The sequence below is a fragment of the Anolis sagrei genome, chromosome 2, assembly GCF_037176765.1.
Source record: "Anolis sagrei isolate rAnoSag1 chromosome 2, rAnoSag1.mat, whole genome shotgun sequence".
NCBI lineage: Eukaryota > Metazoa > Chordata > Lepidosauria > Squamata > Dactyloidae > Anolis > Anolis sagrei.
Window position 1 is genome coordinate 139,366,057 of NC_090022.1, and position 17,936 is coordinate 139,383,992.

A 17,936-nucleotide genomic window follows, 5' to 3' on the forward strand; every position below is an offset into this window, starting at 1 on the left:
TTATACCTGTCTTGTGTAAATGCTCTTCAAACTCACAATCAATTGGCGAAGTTGGATGCATAATTTGAAGAGTGTAAATGCTCAGTGAATATTAAATGTATTTGCTCCCAAAGTATTTCAGCAGCTGATATCAATGCCAGTTGTTTGAATGTGACTAAATTCTTGCTAGTGTTTTCTTCCTTGCAGTAAAAGTAATCCATGTGTTCCCAATGAAACATATTCAAAAAACTCCCTGTGACAATCTTTGTTGATGTGTACTGTTCATTTATAGGGATGCATACTTTTGGCTCCTACCGTATCTTAATTGATGTGTCTCTTATCACCTTCCAACCTTCTGCAGCATTTCTTTATTTATATGCTGTGAAACATGGGAGATTTCGGCAAGGCCCCCTCCTACGCAAATTAAACTTACTGTATGTGACATTTACCCTTTCTTTCAACACTCCGGCTTTACATCTTTCCTGTCTAGCTGTTCAGCAGCCACCTCTTTTAGCAGGGTTTCCATAACTGTGAGTCAGTCTGTATCACATCATGAGCCAAATGCTGTTTTCTAATATGTAAAAGCAATTAAGCTTTAAAGAGTAGAACAACAGACTACTTTGCTAAGTTGTATTTCCCAAATATGTGCCTGCTAGTTATTGGCAAAAATGAAGGGTGGGGGAAGAATTACATAGAGGAGAATTTAGCTGGGATTCATTAGGAAAAGGGCATCTATCCTTTCCCTGATCACCCATTCCTCCCCCAGAATTTCTTTTCCTTGTCTTTCTTCCCTGGGCCCTTCCACACAGCCATATAACCCAGAATATCTGCTTTGAATTGGGTTGTCCAAGTCCACACTGCCATATATTCCAGGTCAAAGCAGATAATGTAGGATTTTATACAGCTGTGTGGAAGGGTCCTTACGGCCCTTCCACACAGCCATATAAACCCAGAATATCAAGGCAGAATAACCCGCAACACCTGCTTTGAAGTGGACACAGCTAGTTAGTAGCCAACTGCATTAAATCACTACTGACTAAGAGGTCATAAGTTCGAAGCCAGCCCAGGTCAGAGTGAGCTCCTGGCCATTAAAAGTCTAGCTTACTGTTGACCTATGCAGCCCGAAAGACAGTTGCATCTGTCAAGTAGGAAATTTAGGTACCGCTTTATGCGAGGAGGCTAATTTAACTAATTTACGACATGATAAAAACTTCCAGCAGCGTGTGTAAGAATGAGGAAGTACTCCATCAAGGACTTGGTGTCACAAGTGGACGGTGGAGAGGCAGCTCCCCCTGTGGCTGGAATCCAGCATACCTGCATGAAGCTGGAAAGCTGGAATGTTAAATTGCCTCTGTGTCTGTCTATATGTGTTGTATGTCTATGGCATTGAATGTTTGCCATGTATATGTGTATTGTAATCCAACCTGAGTCCCCTGTGGGGTGAGAAGGGTGGAATATAAATACTGTAAATAAATAAATAATCTGAGTCCACACTGCTATATATCTCAGTTCAAGGAAGATAATGTGGGATTTTATTCAGCTGTATGGAAGGGGGCCTCCCTCTGTAGGGTTTACTTTCAGTCTTTACTTTCAGTCTTAAACTATGCAGGTAGATATTGGTGGAATGGGAGCAGGAGAGGAATTCTGCAAAGTAAAATCAGCTAGAAGTGCAAGCATTAAGCATTCACTCCTGTTCCTAAATGCACCAGATCCTGGCTGATCTTAGGGACTTTCCACCTATATCCCAGAATGTCAAGGCAGAAAATCCCACATTATCTGAGTGTGGACTCAGATAACCCAGTTCAAAGCAGATATGGTGGGATTTTCTGTCTTGATATTCTGGGATATAAGGTTGTGTGGAAGTGCCCTCAGAAGCTAAGCAGGGTCAGCTAACCCTGCTTAGCTGACCCCGCTAACCAATATTGCTAACCAATATCAGATGCTGTAGGCTATATTCCAGAGGAAGGTGCTGGCAAAACTATTTTTGAGTATTCCTGATCTAGGAAAAACCATATAAAATTAATGGGGTGACTCGAAAACACATAGGCATGAACATAACTGTCTGTCAAAGTTATTTGATATATCCACAAAGTTGGGATCCTATAGTGTTTGCTTCATAATGTCTGTTTCTGCCTCAAAACTAACTTTTTAGTTTTTTTGAATAATATTTGACTAAAAATGTTTGATACATCTTATCAATACAAATTCTATTGTCCAGTAGAGTTGAGAGACAGACATGCTTAATGTTCAGCTTTGTCTGTGCATCACTTTCCTTGAGCCTAACATTTTTCACAGAGGACTAACGATAATTTGGAGCTGGCAAAGGAATTCTCAGGATGACAGATACCAATCCATATTTATCTTAAAATTGCTACATCAGAAATCACTTCTTAGTGGGATAACTGAGGGTAACTTCAGAATTGGCACAGATTTGTCCAGTGGTGAGTTAATCAAACCATGTGATTTTTTTTATGTTAGAAGCGACTTGAGAAACTGCAAGTTGCTTCTGGTGTGAGAGAACTGGCCATCTGCAAAGAAATTGCCCAGGGGACACTGGGGAATTTATCATCCTGTGGGAGGCTTCTCTCATGTCCCCACATGAGAAGCTAGAGCTGACAGATGGGAGCCTACCCCACTCCTCTGGATTCAAACCGCTAACCTGTCAGTCGACCAGCACAAGGGTTTAACCCATTGCGCCACCGGAGGCTGCACCATGTGATTGATATACCAAAAAAACAAGGTGTTCGCTCTCCCCATTATTGATCATTTGAGTCCTTAAAGTTTTGAATACAGCAGTACGACAAGAGGAGATAATTAAGGGCAAAAATTTAAAAAGGAACTGTATTTTGTCTGGAAAGCATACTTTTTGTGACTATAATGGCCAGATTTTTAAAAATAACATTTCCAACTTTTGCCATACACAGACTGGCTTTTGGAGGAGTGATGATGGTAGTGCACAGATACTTTTGCTTACCGACACATTCAGACAGTGTGATCTGCCGAGCGACAGTTCTTTGGACAAGGAAGGGCAGTCCTGAGCCACTCCCAGTAGTGCAGTCATCCTCCATCAAGTCCTGGGTACATTTGGAAGCAAATGATGAAGCTTTACAAATGGCAAGAGAAACGCTTCATAAAATAGCAAAATCTGGCACCACTCGAAGCCAAATAAAATGATGCACTGGCCATGATCATAATTTTGATGTAGCTTCCTTGTCTGCTTTCTACTTGCAAATGGAGATACTAAAGCCAGCTAAAAGATAATTTAGCAGGATCTCCGGATTTGCCTACTGGAGAAAACAGACAAAGGCACCCAAGATATTTCACAAATTACAATCTCCATTTTTGAGATCGCTTGTGCTAGTAATATAAGACGGACAGGGAATGTGTGGCTCTTTTGATGGACTGTAACTCATACCAGGACTATCCAACACAGCCAACAACATCTGGGAGGCCACATGTTGCCCATTCTTGCTATGATTAAATCTGATGGCAAGCCAGTAGATGGGAAAACAAAGAAAGACAATCAACGGTAAACAGGTAGAGATCTGTCAAAGAGATTGAGAGAGAATACAAAGAAAGGCAAAGTCAACCAATGCAAAGTTCCTCTATTTGTGGCTGTGTTTGAGATGCAACTCAGGAACCAAAGCTATGAACTGGCTTGCCAATAACCTTCTCCCTGCTTCCTTTTGTGAGGGCTGTCTGGAGATAGGGGCCATGGCAGCAGGGACACCGAAGGGAACATGCATTCAAGACATTTGTTCTCAGCACTGACTTACTTCTAAGGTACTGTCGCCAGCGATGGATGACTTCAGGATGAAATCCATATCTCCTAAATCATCAGACCCAAGCTGCATTTTCTTTTGATGGTTCTGGCACACTTTCCATAAAAAGAGCCCCATCAACAAAGAAAGGAGTACAATGGCAAACAGTGGGACCAAGATCATCAGGAGAAGGTTCGTAAGAGATGGACCCACTTTATCTTTTTCACCTGATTGGAAAGAAATAAAATGATTCCATTGGGTTTCTGCTCTCTTTGTGGTAGTGCTGACTGTTTAGTTTCTATTTACTCCAGCAAATTGGTAACATGTCAACAAAAGATTCCCAACTCATTAGAGGAGAGGTCCTCAAACTTTAAACACAAGGCCAGGTCACAGTCCCTCAAACTGTTGGAGGGCCAGATTATAATTTTGAGAAGAAAAACCATGAATGAATTCCTATGCACACTGCACATATCTTATTTGTAGCGCAAAAAATACTTAAAACAATACAATAATTAAAATGAAGAATAATTTTAAGAAATACAAACTTATTAGTATTTCAATGGGAAGTGTGGGCCTGCTTTTGGCTGATGAGATAGGATTGTTGTTGTTGTTGTTGTATGCTTTCAAACCATTTCAGAATTAGGTTGACTCTGAGCAGGGCCGGGTAAATGACCTTGGAGAGCCGTATCTGGCCTTAGTTTGGGGACCCCTGCATTAGAGACTACTGTGACCAGAAGATGAGAAAAGCCCAGCTGGGTCATAATTCTGTTCCCTTAGTGGCCAAATGGGTGACCCGACGGGAAGCCTCCAGACCATACCAGTGGCCAAGAGCAAGCTCCATCTCATGCTCTGAAGTGATTCCATGAGCAATGAATCTGACAAGGTGGACAGGAGTTCCAAAAAGCTTGGGCTGGGATAAATCAGTTAGCAATGGATTCCTTTATGCCCTTTTATATATCAAAATAAACGTGGTTACCACTCTTTGAATGGCATTGTTTGGTCTCAGGGCCCTTCCACACAGCCATATAACCCAGCATATCAAGGCAGAAAATACTACAATATCTGCTTTGAACTGGGTTATCTGAGTCCACACAGCCATATATTCCAGTTCAAAGCATAAAATGTGGGATTTTATTCAGCTGTGTGGAAAGGGTCTAGGACAGTGGTTCTCAACCTTTCTAATGCCGTGACCCCTAAATACAGTTCTCCATGTTGTGGTGACCTCCAACCATATTTTTGTTGCTACGTCATAACAGAAAATACTGGAGGGGGTTGGGAAAAATAAACCCTGACTTATGGGAATTGCAGTTCACCAGGCACCAAAGAGCATTCTGAACTCCACAAACAATAGAGGCATGTACAAAAGATTAGATTTATCCTACCTTCAATCGCTTCACTTCCTGAAGAGGCTTCTTTGCTGCCCTGTGAGTGGTGCAGGCACAGCTGCCTGAGAGGCCAGAGGGTGCGACAGGCGAGTGGCAAAGGCACCCTCCATGGCTGTAGCTCCCTCCATGGCTTGCACCTTCTGAGGCGAGGGGGGGGGGGGCAAGAGGAGAGCAGTGGGCGGCCTGCTCAATCCTCGCCCCTTCTCTGCTAGGCAAGAGGCAAGGGCCCGCGCACGCCTTTGCCTACAAGCTCCTCCTCCTGACTCCCTGCAGTCCTGCGAGAAGAGGAGAGCCAACTAGGAGCGCCTGGCTGTTTGGCTCGCACAGGATCCTGCAGCCATTTTGGTGGGGGGCGGAGCTAACTGAGGTGGCTTTGTGACCCACGGAAAATGGCCCAGCGACCCCCTGGGGGGTCGCGACCCCCAGGTTGAGAACCGCTGTTCTAGGACATCAGGCTCTTCTTATTTTCCAAACACTGCGCATTAGTGTATAGACATCTAAAGTTCTGCATGTTGTCATCTTTTATACAACCGTGATTTTTATTGTGGCCCCTATTCTCTCTCATCTTCTCGCAAACACATCCTTGTTTTTTTTTAGAGCTTGCTTTTGGACAGATGCTTAAGGGATCATCTCCACCCCAAGGACTTAATTAAAAGCCCTCTTGATCCAATTTGCCATGCTACTACCAAAGATATTTTCCCCATTTTTTGTGAGGTGAAGCCCATCTGTAGCCAGCAGTCCCACAACACCTGGAGGGGCAATGATTCCCAACCTTGCTCTAGAGTAAAAAGAAGGAGCTTTAAGTCACTATTGCATGTCTAATCTAGAGTACAATCCCATGGGGCTCTCATGTCTTGCTGGAGGAATAAAATCAGAGAAGTGGGAGAAAACATCCATCCTGATTGGCATTATCAGACCTACTTGGAAACAGACAGACCTACCTTGCAACATAATGGTTAAATTTAAATTGCACATGTTGGACGAGCAGCATGTCATGCCATAGTTTTTTTGTATGCTACCCCTGCATGTCTCATATTCTGTTTGCAGGCATCCTTTCCTGGATATAATGTTTCCATCCGCCCGATGTTTGCTGACAAAACACACCACTCCAGAACAAACATAGTTTTTTCCTTCTTCACTGAAAACACAGTTTGGTGCGTGTTCATCACAAGCACAGGTCAGCTCACCTGCAGGGATGTGAAAGAGGACAGGACATTTAACAGAAACTTCACTCTTTGTTCTTTAGTTTCCCAATGCAACCAAACAATGCTGCAGGCTGCCAAACATTATTTGGGATTAACAGCTTTGAGAGGCAGAAAGAATGGAAGATGCTGCATACAGACTTTTTTGTGTGTGTCAGGAGTAACTTGAGAAAATGTAAGTCACTTCTGATGTGAGAGAATTGGCCGTCTGCAAGGTTGTCGCCCAGGAGACACCCAGATGTTTTCATGTTTTACCATCCCTGTGGGAGGCTTCTCTCATGTTCATGCATGAGGAGCTGGAGCTGACAAAGGGAGATCATCCACGCTCTCCCTGGATTTGAACCTCTGCCCTGTCTGTCTTCAGTCCTGCTTTTTTTGTTGTTGTTGTGTCAGGAGAAACCTGAGAAACTGCAAGTCGCTTCTGGTGTGAGAGAATTGGCCGTCTGCAATGACGTTGCCCAGGGGACGCCCGGATGATTTGATGTTTTTATCATCCTTGTGGGAGGCTTCTCTCATGTCCCCGCATGAGGAGCTGGAGCGGATAGAGGGAGCTCATTTGCCTCTCCCCGGATTCGAACCTGTAACCTGTTGGTCTTCAGTTCTGCCGGTTTAACCCATTGCGCCACCTGGGGCTCTAAACAAGAATATACATGTATCTAAATAAGAGTATGTGTGTATCTGTTTGTCATACTGAACAATTACTGGTATACCATAGATAATGAAGTAGAGAACTTGGCACCAGAGGGAACATAATAATATGTAAAGAATAAGGGATAGGTTATTTGCACCACAAAAAAGAAGAGCAGCTCAATATGTTTATGCAAACCTTTTATTTTTAAAAAAACATTCAAATGTGAAATGAAACAGCCAGGTTGAGTAAACTCCGTGTGAGGCTGTTTAAACCATCTATGTACCATTTGAAGGTGTATACTTTCCTTTCTATTTCCATTTTGGAATCCGGGTTACATGTTATTTTAACATGCTGGGAAGTAGCTGGTACATACGTACCTGTTCTTTCCTTTTCTCTATGCTGCTATTCACATATGCCCAGTAAGGAATTCTGGAGGCAGCTGTGGTTTACTTTGTCTGTTGTATGCAGGCACATATAACTACAGTAGGATGGGCTAGACTAGAATTTTCTTTTCATCCAGCTTACACTTTATGGCCTTGTTTATATATATTGCTGCAATTTGGTACCAAGTCTGTACTTTTCATTCCTCGTTCACCATTCTTTATGCCTATTCTGTTAAAAAGACTTGGTAAGATAACACTGTCCCCGCCATTCTGCCCCAGCTCTGTCTCCTGTCCTTAGCCCAACCAACAGTGGGACTGCCAGCTTCTAAAACACTAATTTTGACTTGAGAAGGAACAAAAAGTTTGACAACCATGCTTTAACAAGGACCTGTCCAGTACACAATCTACCTGCCCACCTCTCCCCAAGTTCCTTACCAGTGATAAAGCTTCTTTGAAGATTCAAGATCATCAAGAAAATACCCATGATAAGTCCTTGAAGCATTTTGTCTACAAAACAAAAAGACAGGGTAAGTAATAATAATAATAATAATAATAATAATAATAATAATAATAATGTTTTGGAACACAATACACCAGACATCACGATTGTGGAAACGAAAAAAAGTTTGGATTATTGATGTTGCCATACCAGATGACAGTCGCGTTGAAGAAAAACAACAGGAAAAACTCAGCCGTTATCAGGACCACAAAATCGAACTGCTTTGCCAAAAGATCTCAGCCAGCATTTGGAAACAATTAACATCGACAAAATCACAATCTGTCAACTGCAAAAGGCTACCTTACTTGGATCTACACGCATCATTCGAAAAATACATCATATCGTCCTAGACGCTTGGGAAGTGTTTGACTTGTGATTTTGTGATACGAAATCCAGCATATAGATCTCATTTGCTGTGACATACTGTGCTTTTGTGTCAGTAAAATAATAATAATAATATATTTCTAACCCACACCTTTATTTATTTTTATTTTGTATATTTCTATCCCGCCCTTCTCCCCACAAGGGGGACTCTCTCCCTGAAGGGACTTATTTGACAATAAAAATCATAATAACCACCTTTAACACACATTTCACAATAATAACCATTTCATGTGTGGTTTGCATACTCTCACACACAGTCTCATTCTGTTTGATAAAGAGGATACACAATAGGATGTTACATGCAAGTAACAGCAATAATATTAACAACAATGGGGGGGGGGGTCACATAAATAATAGGACAATGATCTCTACTGAGGAAATACCATAAGATTACAATCAATGAGTATACCAATTATTTGTTTTATTCCATTTGCATCCTACCTTTCTCCCAGTGTGGGATCCAAGGCAGCTTTCAAAACTAGTAAAACATATTCACAATAACATTTTAAACAACCCAAACCACACAAAACAGTATTTTTTTCTAAAAGAAGTGACCAAACACAAGTATAAAAAGAATGAAATACACTCCTAAAAATCTCTCTTGCTATAGTTCACAAGAACTGGAAGGGATAAAGTCAGTCCAGACTCAAGGAGTCCATCAGGTTACAAACAGAAAACTGGTCCAGGCCGCCTGAGTTTCATAGGGGAGAGCAGACCAGAGTTAAATCCAAAGCTAAGAGGGATGTTGCCAGAAATATTAGTCCATAAGCACATACCAAAGGTCAGGAAGCCAAGGATGTCAGACAGGGTTGCCTGGAGGTTTGGGAGCTGTTGCCTCCAGCAATGGAATCAAGCGCCTGGGCTGAGCGAATTTATTGCCAGCAGTTAATCAGCACAGCTGGCCTCATTAGCTCAGTGTCCTATATTGAAAATGGAGCATTGCCTGAACTTTTGTTCCCAGTGCTTTAATATTCATTGGTTGAGAGGATGAAAAGCCCCTGCCTCCCCCCGCCTGATCTTCAACTCTGTCTGGGATGGACCAGACTTGATGCCGTGGCAAGATTGTTAGCCTTCCCTGGCTCCAACTGGGGCCCATCATCCTGGCTCTCCTCTTCCTTTTTTTGTCCCCTGGTAGAACCTGACACAAATGCCAAGATCTCTTGTGATCTCAGAAAACCTGCTTTGAGCCTTTTTTGTAATGTGCTGTACATTGGGTTAACAATTTCGGAAGCTCCAATTAGTTCAAAATAAGGTAGCCAAATTGGTTAGAGAAACGTCTAGGAGTGAGCATATTACATCTATATTAAAGTCACTCCCCTGGTTGCCAATCAATTTCCCGGCAAAGTACAAAGTGTTGGTTTTCACCTTTAAAGCCCTACATGGTTTCGGTCCAGATTATCTACAGAATCGTCTTCTCTTGCACAACTCACCCCTTAGGACACTTAGGTCCTCCAATCAGCCAGAACCCAACTGATGCTCATCACCCAGAGGACCTTTTCATCAGTCACCCCAAGACTATGGAATGACCTGCTAGAAAAGAGAGATCCGTCAGCTAAATGAAGTGTTGGAATTTAAAATGCAATTGAAGACTCATCTCTTCCGACAGGCCTATCTAGTCAATTTTCAATCATGAGTTTTGGTTTACATTTTGTTGCTACTATATGTCAGTTCCATATCTGTGCTTGGTACATTATATATATATGTGTGTGTGTGTGTGTGTGCTTTAATATATGTAATTTATTGTATATATTTTATGTTCATGTGTTTTTGACTTTGTTGTACCCTGCCTTGAGTCATCAGGAGAGGCGGGTAATAAATGAATTTTATTATTATTATTATTATTATTATTATTATTATTATTTTACTGACACAAAAGCACAGTATGTCACAGCAAACGAGATCTATATGCTAGATTTCGTATCACAAAATCACAATTCGAACACTTCCCAAGCACCTAGGACTGTATGATGTATTTTTGAATGATGCACACAAATCCAAGTAAGGTGGCCTTTTGCAGTTGACAGATCATGATTTTGTCAACCAAGCCAGAGAGGTCTCAGCTGAGGAGTGGAACTAAGAGCACCTAACCTATTAGCATTATGGAGTAACAAACCAAAGCGAAGTCTATACTAGCTCGGTCGACACACAGGATAAAAAGGACCACGGTGGATGCTGCTGATTCTGGACATACATCGACAAGTGCGCTACAGAATCAAAATACAAATGAACAATCACAGAAGCGGCAGAAATATACAATGCCAGAAAACTGCACAATTTATTATTATTATTATTATTATTATTATTATTATTATTATTATTATTTTGGCACAGGGGTTTTCAACCTACGTTGGATTGAACATCTTCAGCCCTAGACTGGGTGTCAGGAGAATTTTTCTGCAACTTTACCTGCCCAGATAGCCTAGGCTTTGAGCAGAAGTTGACTGAGCATCTGGAGTATACAAAATGATGTTATCCGTATGTCGAGACTACCATTTCCATCATCATCTTAGGCAATCTGGTCAATGGTCAGAGATACTGTGATCTAAAACATGTGGGAGGTGCCATGCTAAAAATAAGTATGTTTTAAAATAAAGTCTTTGGAAACTAGAAATGAGGTTTAATTCCACCAAAGTTCATATAGCTCAAAGTTCCTGCACAATTGTTAAGATCTGCTGGGGATGCCCTCTTTATAGTCCTGCCACTGTCACAAGCAAAGTTGGTGGGGACGAGGGAGAGGGCCTTCTCGGTGGTGGCCCCTCGGCTTTGGAACGCCTTCCCCATGGAGATTAGGCAGGCCCCCACCCTGTCCTCCTTTCGGAAGGAACTGAAGACTTGGATGTTTGGACAAGCCTTTGAGAATGTCTAACCCCAATGGTCCACAATTAATGACAGCACTGCACTTTCGTCCCATTCCCTCGTTCATGAGCTACAACTTGCATATTTCATTCCCTTGCTCCTGGATACGGTTGGCCATGTTTAACGACTGTTCTCACCATTAGTTATTGGGTGCTATTTTAATGTTCAAATAATTGTTTTATATGCTTGTGGTTTTACCTTTTATTGTATTGTATATTTTTTGCATTGTTTCAGGAGCATTGTGCCATATGTAAGCTGCCCCGGGTCCTTTTGGAGAGATGGAGGCGAGGTACAAAAATAAAGTTGTTGTTGTTATATAGAATTTTAAAGTTTATGTTTGAATGATATAACCATTTTCATTAAACTCGCCTAGAAAAACATTAACTAATGCCAACAATATAACTTAATTTGGCTTCTATTTATGTTAATATGTGCATGACACCAGTAAACCATTTTGGCATAATTCATTTGTACCTATTCTGGATCACCACAATTAACTCTTTAGCCAGAAATGGTGTACTAGGGAGCTCTTCAGCAGCATATTAAACTAAGCCATGAAGAATGAGAAACCTTCAGAAGTTGCTCTCAAATCCGATTTCACTGGGGCCTTTTGGCTTTGGGGTTTATATTTCCTACCTCCACCTCTAACCAGTAATCAAATATCTATTCCTATCAGGAAGTTTCAGCTTCCAAAGATGCTGAGTTGGCCCTGTACTGCTGTAAGTTCATCTTTTGTGCTGCGCTGCCTGGTTTGATTCCAACATGTCCCTTCTATTTCCATGAACAGAAGCCAGCCTCTGATTGCAGAGACTCTTGGATTTTTTTCAGCAGGCTTATCAATGATATAAAAATACTTTTTATAGATATACAAAAATATTCCAGCTGCTTCACTGAGGGAGACAGTGGGGTGGGTGGGTGGAGGACTTGCTTGTTTGTTCATTCTCTTGTGAAACAGAAAATCTTGCCAAGCTAAACTCAGTGGCGTCTTAACCTCACCCATTCTCTGTCCAACTCTTGCAACCCTTTCCTTTGTGAAAATAATAATAATAAGCAAACAACGAATAAAAATAAATACAAAGCACAAGATGTGGGGCCTGGTCTGAAAGTCTAGGGACTGATTTTGTTCGTCGGTCACAGATTCCTAGCACAAACAAGCTGCAAGTCTCCGTTTCCTGCTATTCACAAATTCCAGCAAGCGGCCAGGGCGTTGCAGCTTCGACAGGAATCAAGATTGCTTAGATTCTGCTCTCGATGGGGGAAATGGAGACTGGTAAACAGAATGGGTTTGTGCATTCACAAAGGTCTACCAGAACAAGCATACACAGCAAGGCCCCAGTCATAAGACTACCTAGGAAATCATGACACAACTGCCCCCCACAAGAGGCTGCTTGGGTTTTGCTCCAGAAGAGGAGATATAGACAAGACATCAGACATCACTATTTTGTAAATAGTGAGATCAGAATGAATGAGAATACTGCAATTCAGTCTTCCTTGGCTCTTAAATACCAGCATCAAGACCAATTATCTCCTACTATTTTCCAACACATACCTGGTCTTTACATTATCAGCCTTAACCACAATTTAGCATTATTTTGGAGCCCTTGTGTGCAAACATGTTTGTAGGGAAATCGTGTTACATCTACATGAGACACACCAGGAACAACAGGTCTTCTATTTGTTGCATTTTTCCTTCTCTTACTTAAGGCTTTTGGAGAGAGAGCCAATGTTTCAGTGGTTTAGGTGTTGCACTATAATTCTGGAGGCAAAAGGTTGACTCCCTGCTCAGCCATGAAAACTCACCTTGGGCAAGTCACATACTCTCAGCGCCAGAGCTGCAGTCGCACAATGAGTTAAACCCTTGTGCCGGCTGAACTGGTGACCTGAAGTTTGGTGTTTTGAATCCGCAAGACGGGTTGAGCTCCCATCTGTCAGCCTTAGCTTCTCATACGGGGGCACAAGAGAAGCCTCCCAGCAGGATGGTAACACATCCGGGCATCCCCTGGGCAACTTCCTTGCAGTTGGTTGATTCTTTCACACCAGAAGCGACTTGCAAAATGTTCGCTTCTGACATGGGAAAAAAAAGCTCCAGAAAACTTTCCAACTAGAAACGACATGGAGACATAAAACAGCACAGTTGCTGTTGCTCACATGGGTTTTTGTTGTCTCAAACTATTTTACAGTAATTGTTGGCACTTGTTATAACATTTCATTCCCATTGTTGAGTTGATTTCTTTTTTTAATTCCAAGTTGTAGTGAAACAAAAATGTTTCAAGAATGGGCAGGACTAGAGTATGGTGACCTTTCTCCCCTTTTCTCTGTCTCCCTCCTTCAGCCTTTCTCTTCATTATTGGTCTTTTTTAATTGTAGATTTATTAGGCAGTCGTTTTATTTGTTGTTTTGCGTTACTGATTACATTGTACTATTGTCTTTTATTACATTACTGCATGTCTACTGTAAGACGGAAGGGAGTTATATTGGTATAGACAATCCTGGCACGAAGAGGCTGCAGCAAGGCAAGAGGCATTAGACTATATCCCTCCCCTAATATTTTTTACAAGAATCAAGAATGAGAAGCCAAGCCAATTCCAGCATATTATTTGTCTGTGCATGTCTGTATCTAATATACTTCCTCCCACTCTCTTCTCTTCTACGTTCTCTTTTTTTTCCTCTTGGACAGCTCAACAGCCTTGACATCCCAGCTCCCTCCTTTGCTCCAGCTGCTTCTCAGACTTCTCTGCCCTTGATGTGAAATCCTGTGACCTCTTCCTTTCTCAGATGGCCTGTGAGCTTCTAGTTCTCATAGACACTGTCTCCACCGGAGTCCCCAGAGGATAGGCCAAAGAGTCGCCTTCGTGTATATCTGTCACTTTCCAGATTCTCTTTAAGTGTGACCTTGGAACTGTGTGAAAAATCACATCCTTCTAGAAATCCAACCCAGGAATTGGGAAATGTAAGGTCTTCTCTGCTCATATAGAGAGGAGGAGAAAAGTGAAAAGACTAAGGGTCTTTCCACACAGCCCTATATCCCAGAACATCAAGGCAGAAAATCCCACATTGTTTTAGTATGGACTCAGATAACCCAGTTCAAAGCAGATATTGTGAGAGTTTCTGCTTGACATTTTGGAATATAGAGCTGTGTGAAAGGGCCCTCAGTGTCTTAGTTTCTAGGCCTGTTTCTATTTGTGGTGCTTATTCAGAAAATTGCTTTGGATGGACCCCATCAGCTCTGGGTTCTTAGGGCCCTTCCACATAGCACTATATTCCAGAATATCAAGGCAGAAAATTCCACATTATTTGAGTGTGGACTCAGATAACCCAGCTCAAAGCATATAATGTGGAATTTCCTACCTTGATATTCTGGGATATGGGGCTGTGTGGAAAGGCCATCAGATAATCCAGTTCAAAGCAGATATTATGGGATTTTCTGCCATGATATTCTGGGCTATGTGGAAGGGCCCTGAGTGTGAGAAAAGAGGGAATTTCCCGGAATTTAAAAGTGTTGCTTTATTGAACTACAACCCCCCAACATGACCATTGGTCATGACAGATGAGTGATTCTGGATGTTACAATCCCAAATGACATTTCCAAGCTCTAATTTGTCCTGTGTCAACTCAGAACAAAGGAAGATGTGGATGAAAATTTCAGGCATGTACACAAAAGTGTCAGATTGTGACAGCAAAACGCAAGGCAAATATGTTTAAAGATCCAAAGTTAAGTATCTGTGTAGTTGACTGGACCACACAATGTCCTAGTTCCAGCAAGACTGTTATTTTCACAGGAACCCCTAGTAGCTGATTCTCTTCCTTCTTTATGCATTCTTTGGGGTCCGACAATTGCACCCATTTCCTGACCAGTAGGATGTTCTTGTTTATATGAAAGGGCAGGAAGGGAAGCTTTGAGCAGCCACTCTGACGTCTGGCAGTTGCTGAATGCTCACCCATAGGGGTCTTGTGATACTGAGATGACATCCTTATTGGATTTGCCTAAGAGTAGTTAGGACCAAAATGAGAAAAAAGAGATATCAGATAGGCTTGAGCCAAGTCCATCTGGTCTAGCATTCTGTCTCCAACTGTTAGGACTGGCTCTATCAAGTCAGAAATTGAGGGGGCTACCTCAAACAGCTGATGGTGGCTGTGGCAATAAAACTTTAGAAAACAGGTGCAGTGGAAGATGCTGTTCTATCCAACACTGAATTCAGATTCGCCGGCCTGATCATCTTCTGTTTATGGAACATGACAGGAAGGACCTCACAACTTCTGAGGATGCTTGCCATAGATGCAGGCGAAACGTCAGGAGAGAATGCTTCTAGAACATGGCCATTTAGCCCGAAAAACCTACAACAACCCAGGAAGGACAGCATTTGAACTTTTGCCTTAGACTGAAAAATGTCTTGGGTTGACCAGTTAGATCCCTATGGGGGGCTATAATAAAGATGGCTTCCAACTTCCCAGTATTACATCTGAAGCATGTCAGCTTGGAAAAACATCCCAGTATTGGTTGTTATAGCTAACTGCCATTGATAGATCTGTTATTGACCAAAGATGCTAGCTAAGTATTTGATACAAAATCCCAAATAGTCCTGTGATCAGATTGCTGCTTTTTTCCAAATCCCTCTCTCACTCTTGCTCTCTCTCTGGTTTCCTCCACACTGCCAAACAATGCAGTAGCAAATCAGTTGCTAACTGGATGATGTAGACTCATATAATGCAGTTAAATCACATTAAACAAGTCCACAATATCCATATAATGCAGTTATAGACTCATATAATGATCAGTATACTTATATAATGCAGTTCAGAGTAGTTAAACTGCATTATATGAATCTACATTGTTTCAAACTACATTACAGGCAGCCCCCAAGTTACAAACAAGATAGGATCTATGTGTTGTCGAAGGCTTTCATGGCCGGAATCACTGGGTTGTTGTAGGTTTTCAGGGTTGTATGGCCATGTTCCAGAAGCATTCTCTCCTGACCTTTCACCTGCATCTATGGCAGGCATCCTCAGAGGTTGTGAGGTGCTCACTACCTATGAGGATGCCTGCCAAAGATGTAGGTGAAACGTCAGGAGAGAATGCTTCTGGAACATGGCCATACAGCACGAAAAACTTACATCAACCCAAGAAAGGTTCTGTAGATTTGTTCTTAAGTTGAATTTGTATGTAAGTCTGAACAGGTACATTTTGAAGTGAAACTCCAGTTTAAATGTGTGTGTATATATGTATATGTACACACAGTTTGGATATCATAGGGAAGGGTTAACACCCCTGTGCTGTTTCTTTTGCTGTTTGTGCCCTTACTCAGAAAGGTCTCACCTCCCTTTTGGTCCCAGTGATCACTGGATTTTGAAAAAATTGGCTTGTTGTGAAACAAGGATTGGTGATAAAGCTTCAGTAGAGACACTTTTTCTCCATGAGAATTGTCAATTAAGAGACCTTGGACTGGAAGTCTGGACTATGATTTGGATTTGCAGACTCAGACTTGGTTGTTTTAATAGTTTAAGGGCCAATATGTTTAATGCATTTTATTGCTTTTTAAATGTATTTTTATTGCTGTTGACCTGTTCATGTTAATCGTTGTGTTCTGTTTCTTTGTCACCATCTAATGAGTGCCAATTGTAAGCTGTCCTGAGTTCCTCTTCAGGGGTTGAGAAGGACAGGATACTAATACTCTAAATAAATAAATAATAAATATCAAGAGTGAATTTCCCTTCCGAGGGGTAGATTTATGTCACTTCCTGTTGTCCCGCCCCTGTTGTTAACTATGAGACAGTTGTAAGTTGGATATTTGTAACTTGGGGACTGACTGTATATGGAAGTGTCGATGGGGCCTCCCTCTCTCTCTTACCCTTAAGTGACACTGAGCTGAGCAGGAAGGGGAACCAACGCATGAAGCTAGAACTTGCCTTTGAGTGAAGGATTCCACTGCTCAGTAGAATCTTCTTGCAGCTTTTGGTTGACACTGCAATTTTCAGGGTGTCCTACATACACAATGCTGCCAGAAAAAACAGCGTGGGAAATGAGGGTTTAGGATTGTGGGCTGGCCATATGGGTAAAGCTATTACACAGTGGTTTCACTGTAGACATAATCTTGTACAGAGCTGCTCAAACCACATTTCGTACAGGCCAGTTTACTTGTATGAATGTTTACATCTGTTCATTAAGGTGGCTGGTTTATCAATTAGCCCACAGAACAGTTGTCTACTGAACCCAATGTTGTTCATTTAGATGGGTAGTATTCTTTTATTTATTTATGCCACCCTTTTCACCCCGAAGGGGATTCAGAGCGGTTTACAATATATATATAATTATGATATATTATATTATTAGCATTGTACAATATCAGTATTATATTACTATATTGTACTGTACCATCATATTGCAATATTACATGTAATATAAAATATATAATTATATTATCATATTACTATTATATTGTAGGTAAAGGTAAAGGTTTTCCTCTGACATGACGTCCAGTCGTGTCCGATTCTGGGGTGTGGTGCTCAACTCCATTTCTAAGCCGAAGATCTGGCGTTGTCTGTAGACACCTCCAGGTCATGTGGCCGGCATGACTGCATGGAGCGATGTTACCTTCCCACTGAAGCAGTACCTATTGATCTACTCAAATATGCATGTTTTCAAACTGTTAGGTTGGCAGAAGCTGGGGCTGACAGAGGAAGATCACGCTGCTCCCTGGATTCGAACCTACGACCTTTTGGTCAACAAGCTCAGCAGCTCAGCGCTTTAACCCACTGCGCCACTGGGGGCTCCCTATTATATTGTATTACATTATTATTATTATTATTATTATTATTATTATTATTATTGTAATGTATTATAGTATATTATATTATAATA

General features: G+C 41.6%; 1 protein-coding gene across 2 annotated transcripts in view; it reads right to left on the reverse strand.

Moving 5' to 3' along the window:
* ACVRL1 (activin A receptor like type 1) overlaps nucleotides 1-17,936 on the reverse strand; it is a 49,104-nt gene that overhangs the window by 25,444 nt on the left and 5,724 nt on the right. Inside the window, exons 1-5 of one of the 2 annotated variants that reach the window (XM_060764051.2) lie at nucleotides 9,001-9,134; nucleotides 7,777-7,848; nucleotides 6,067-6,312; nucleotides 3,756-3,967; nucleotides 2,954-3,053 (exon numbers count right to left, since the gene is read on the reverse strand). In XM_060764051.2, coding sequence (XP_060620034.2) covers nucleotides 2,954-3,053; nucleotides 3,756-3,967; nucleotides 6,067-6,312; nucleotides 7,777-7,843 — 625 coding nt within the window. In that variant the 5' untranslated portion in view covers nucleotides 7,844-7,848; nucleotides 9,001-9,134. Of the gene's footprint in view, nucleotides 1-2,953; nucleotides 3,054-3,755; nucleotides 3,968-6,066; nucleotides 6,313-7,776; nucleotides 7,849-9,000; nucleotides 9,135-17,936 lie in introns of those variants that run through there. The other variant, XM_060764050.2, reaches the window with a different exon arrangement.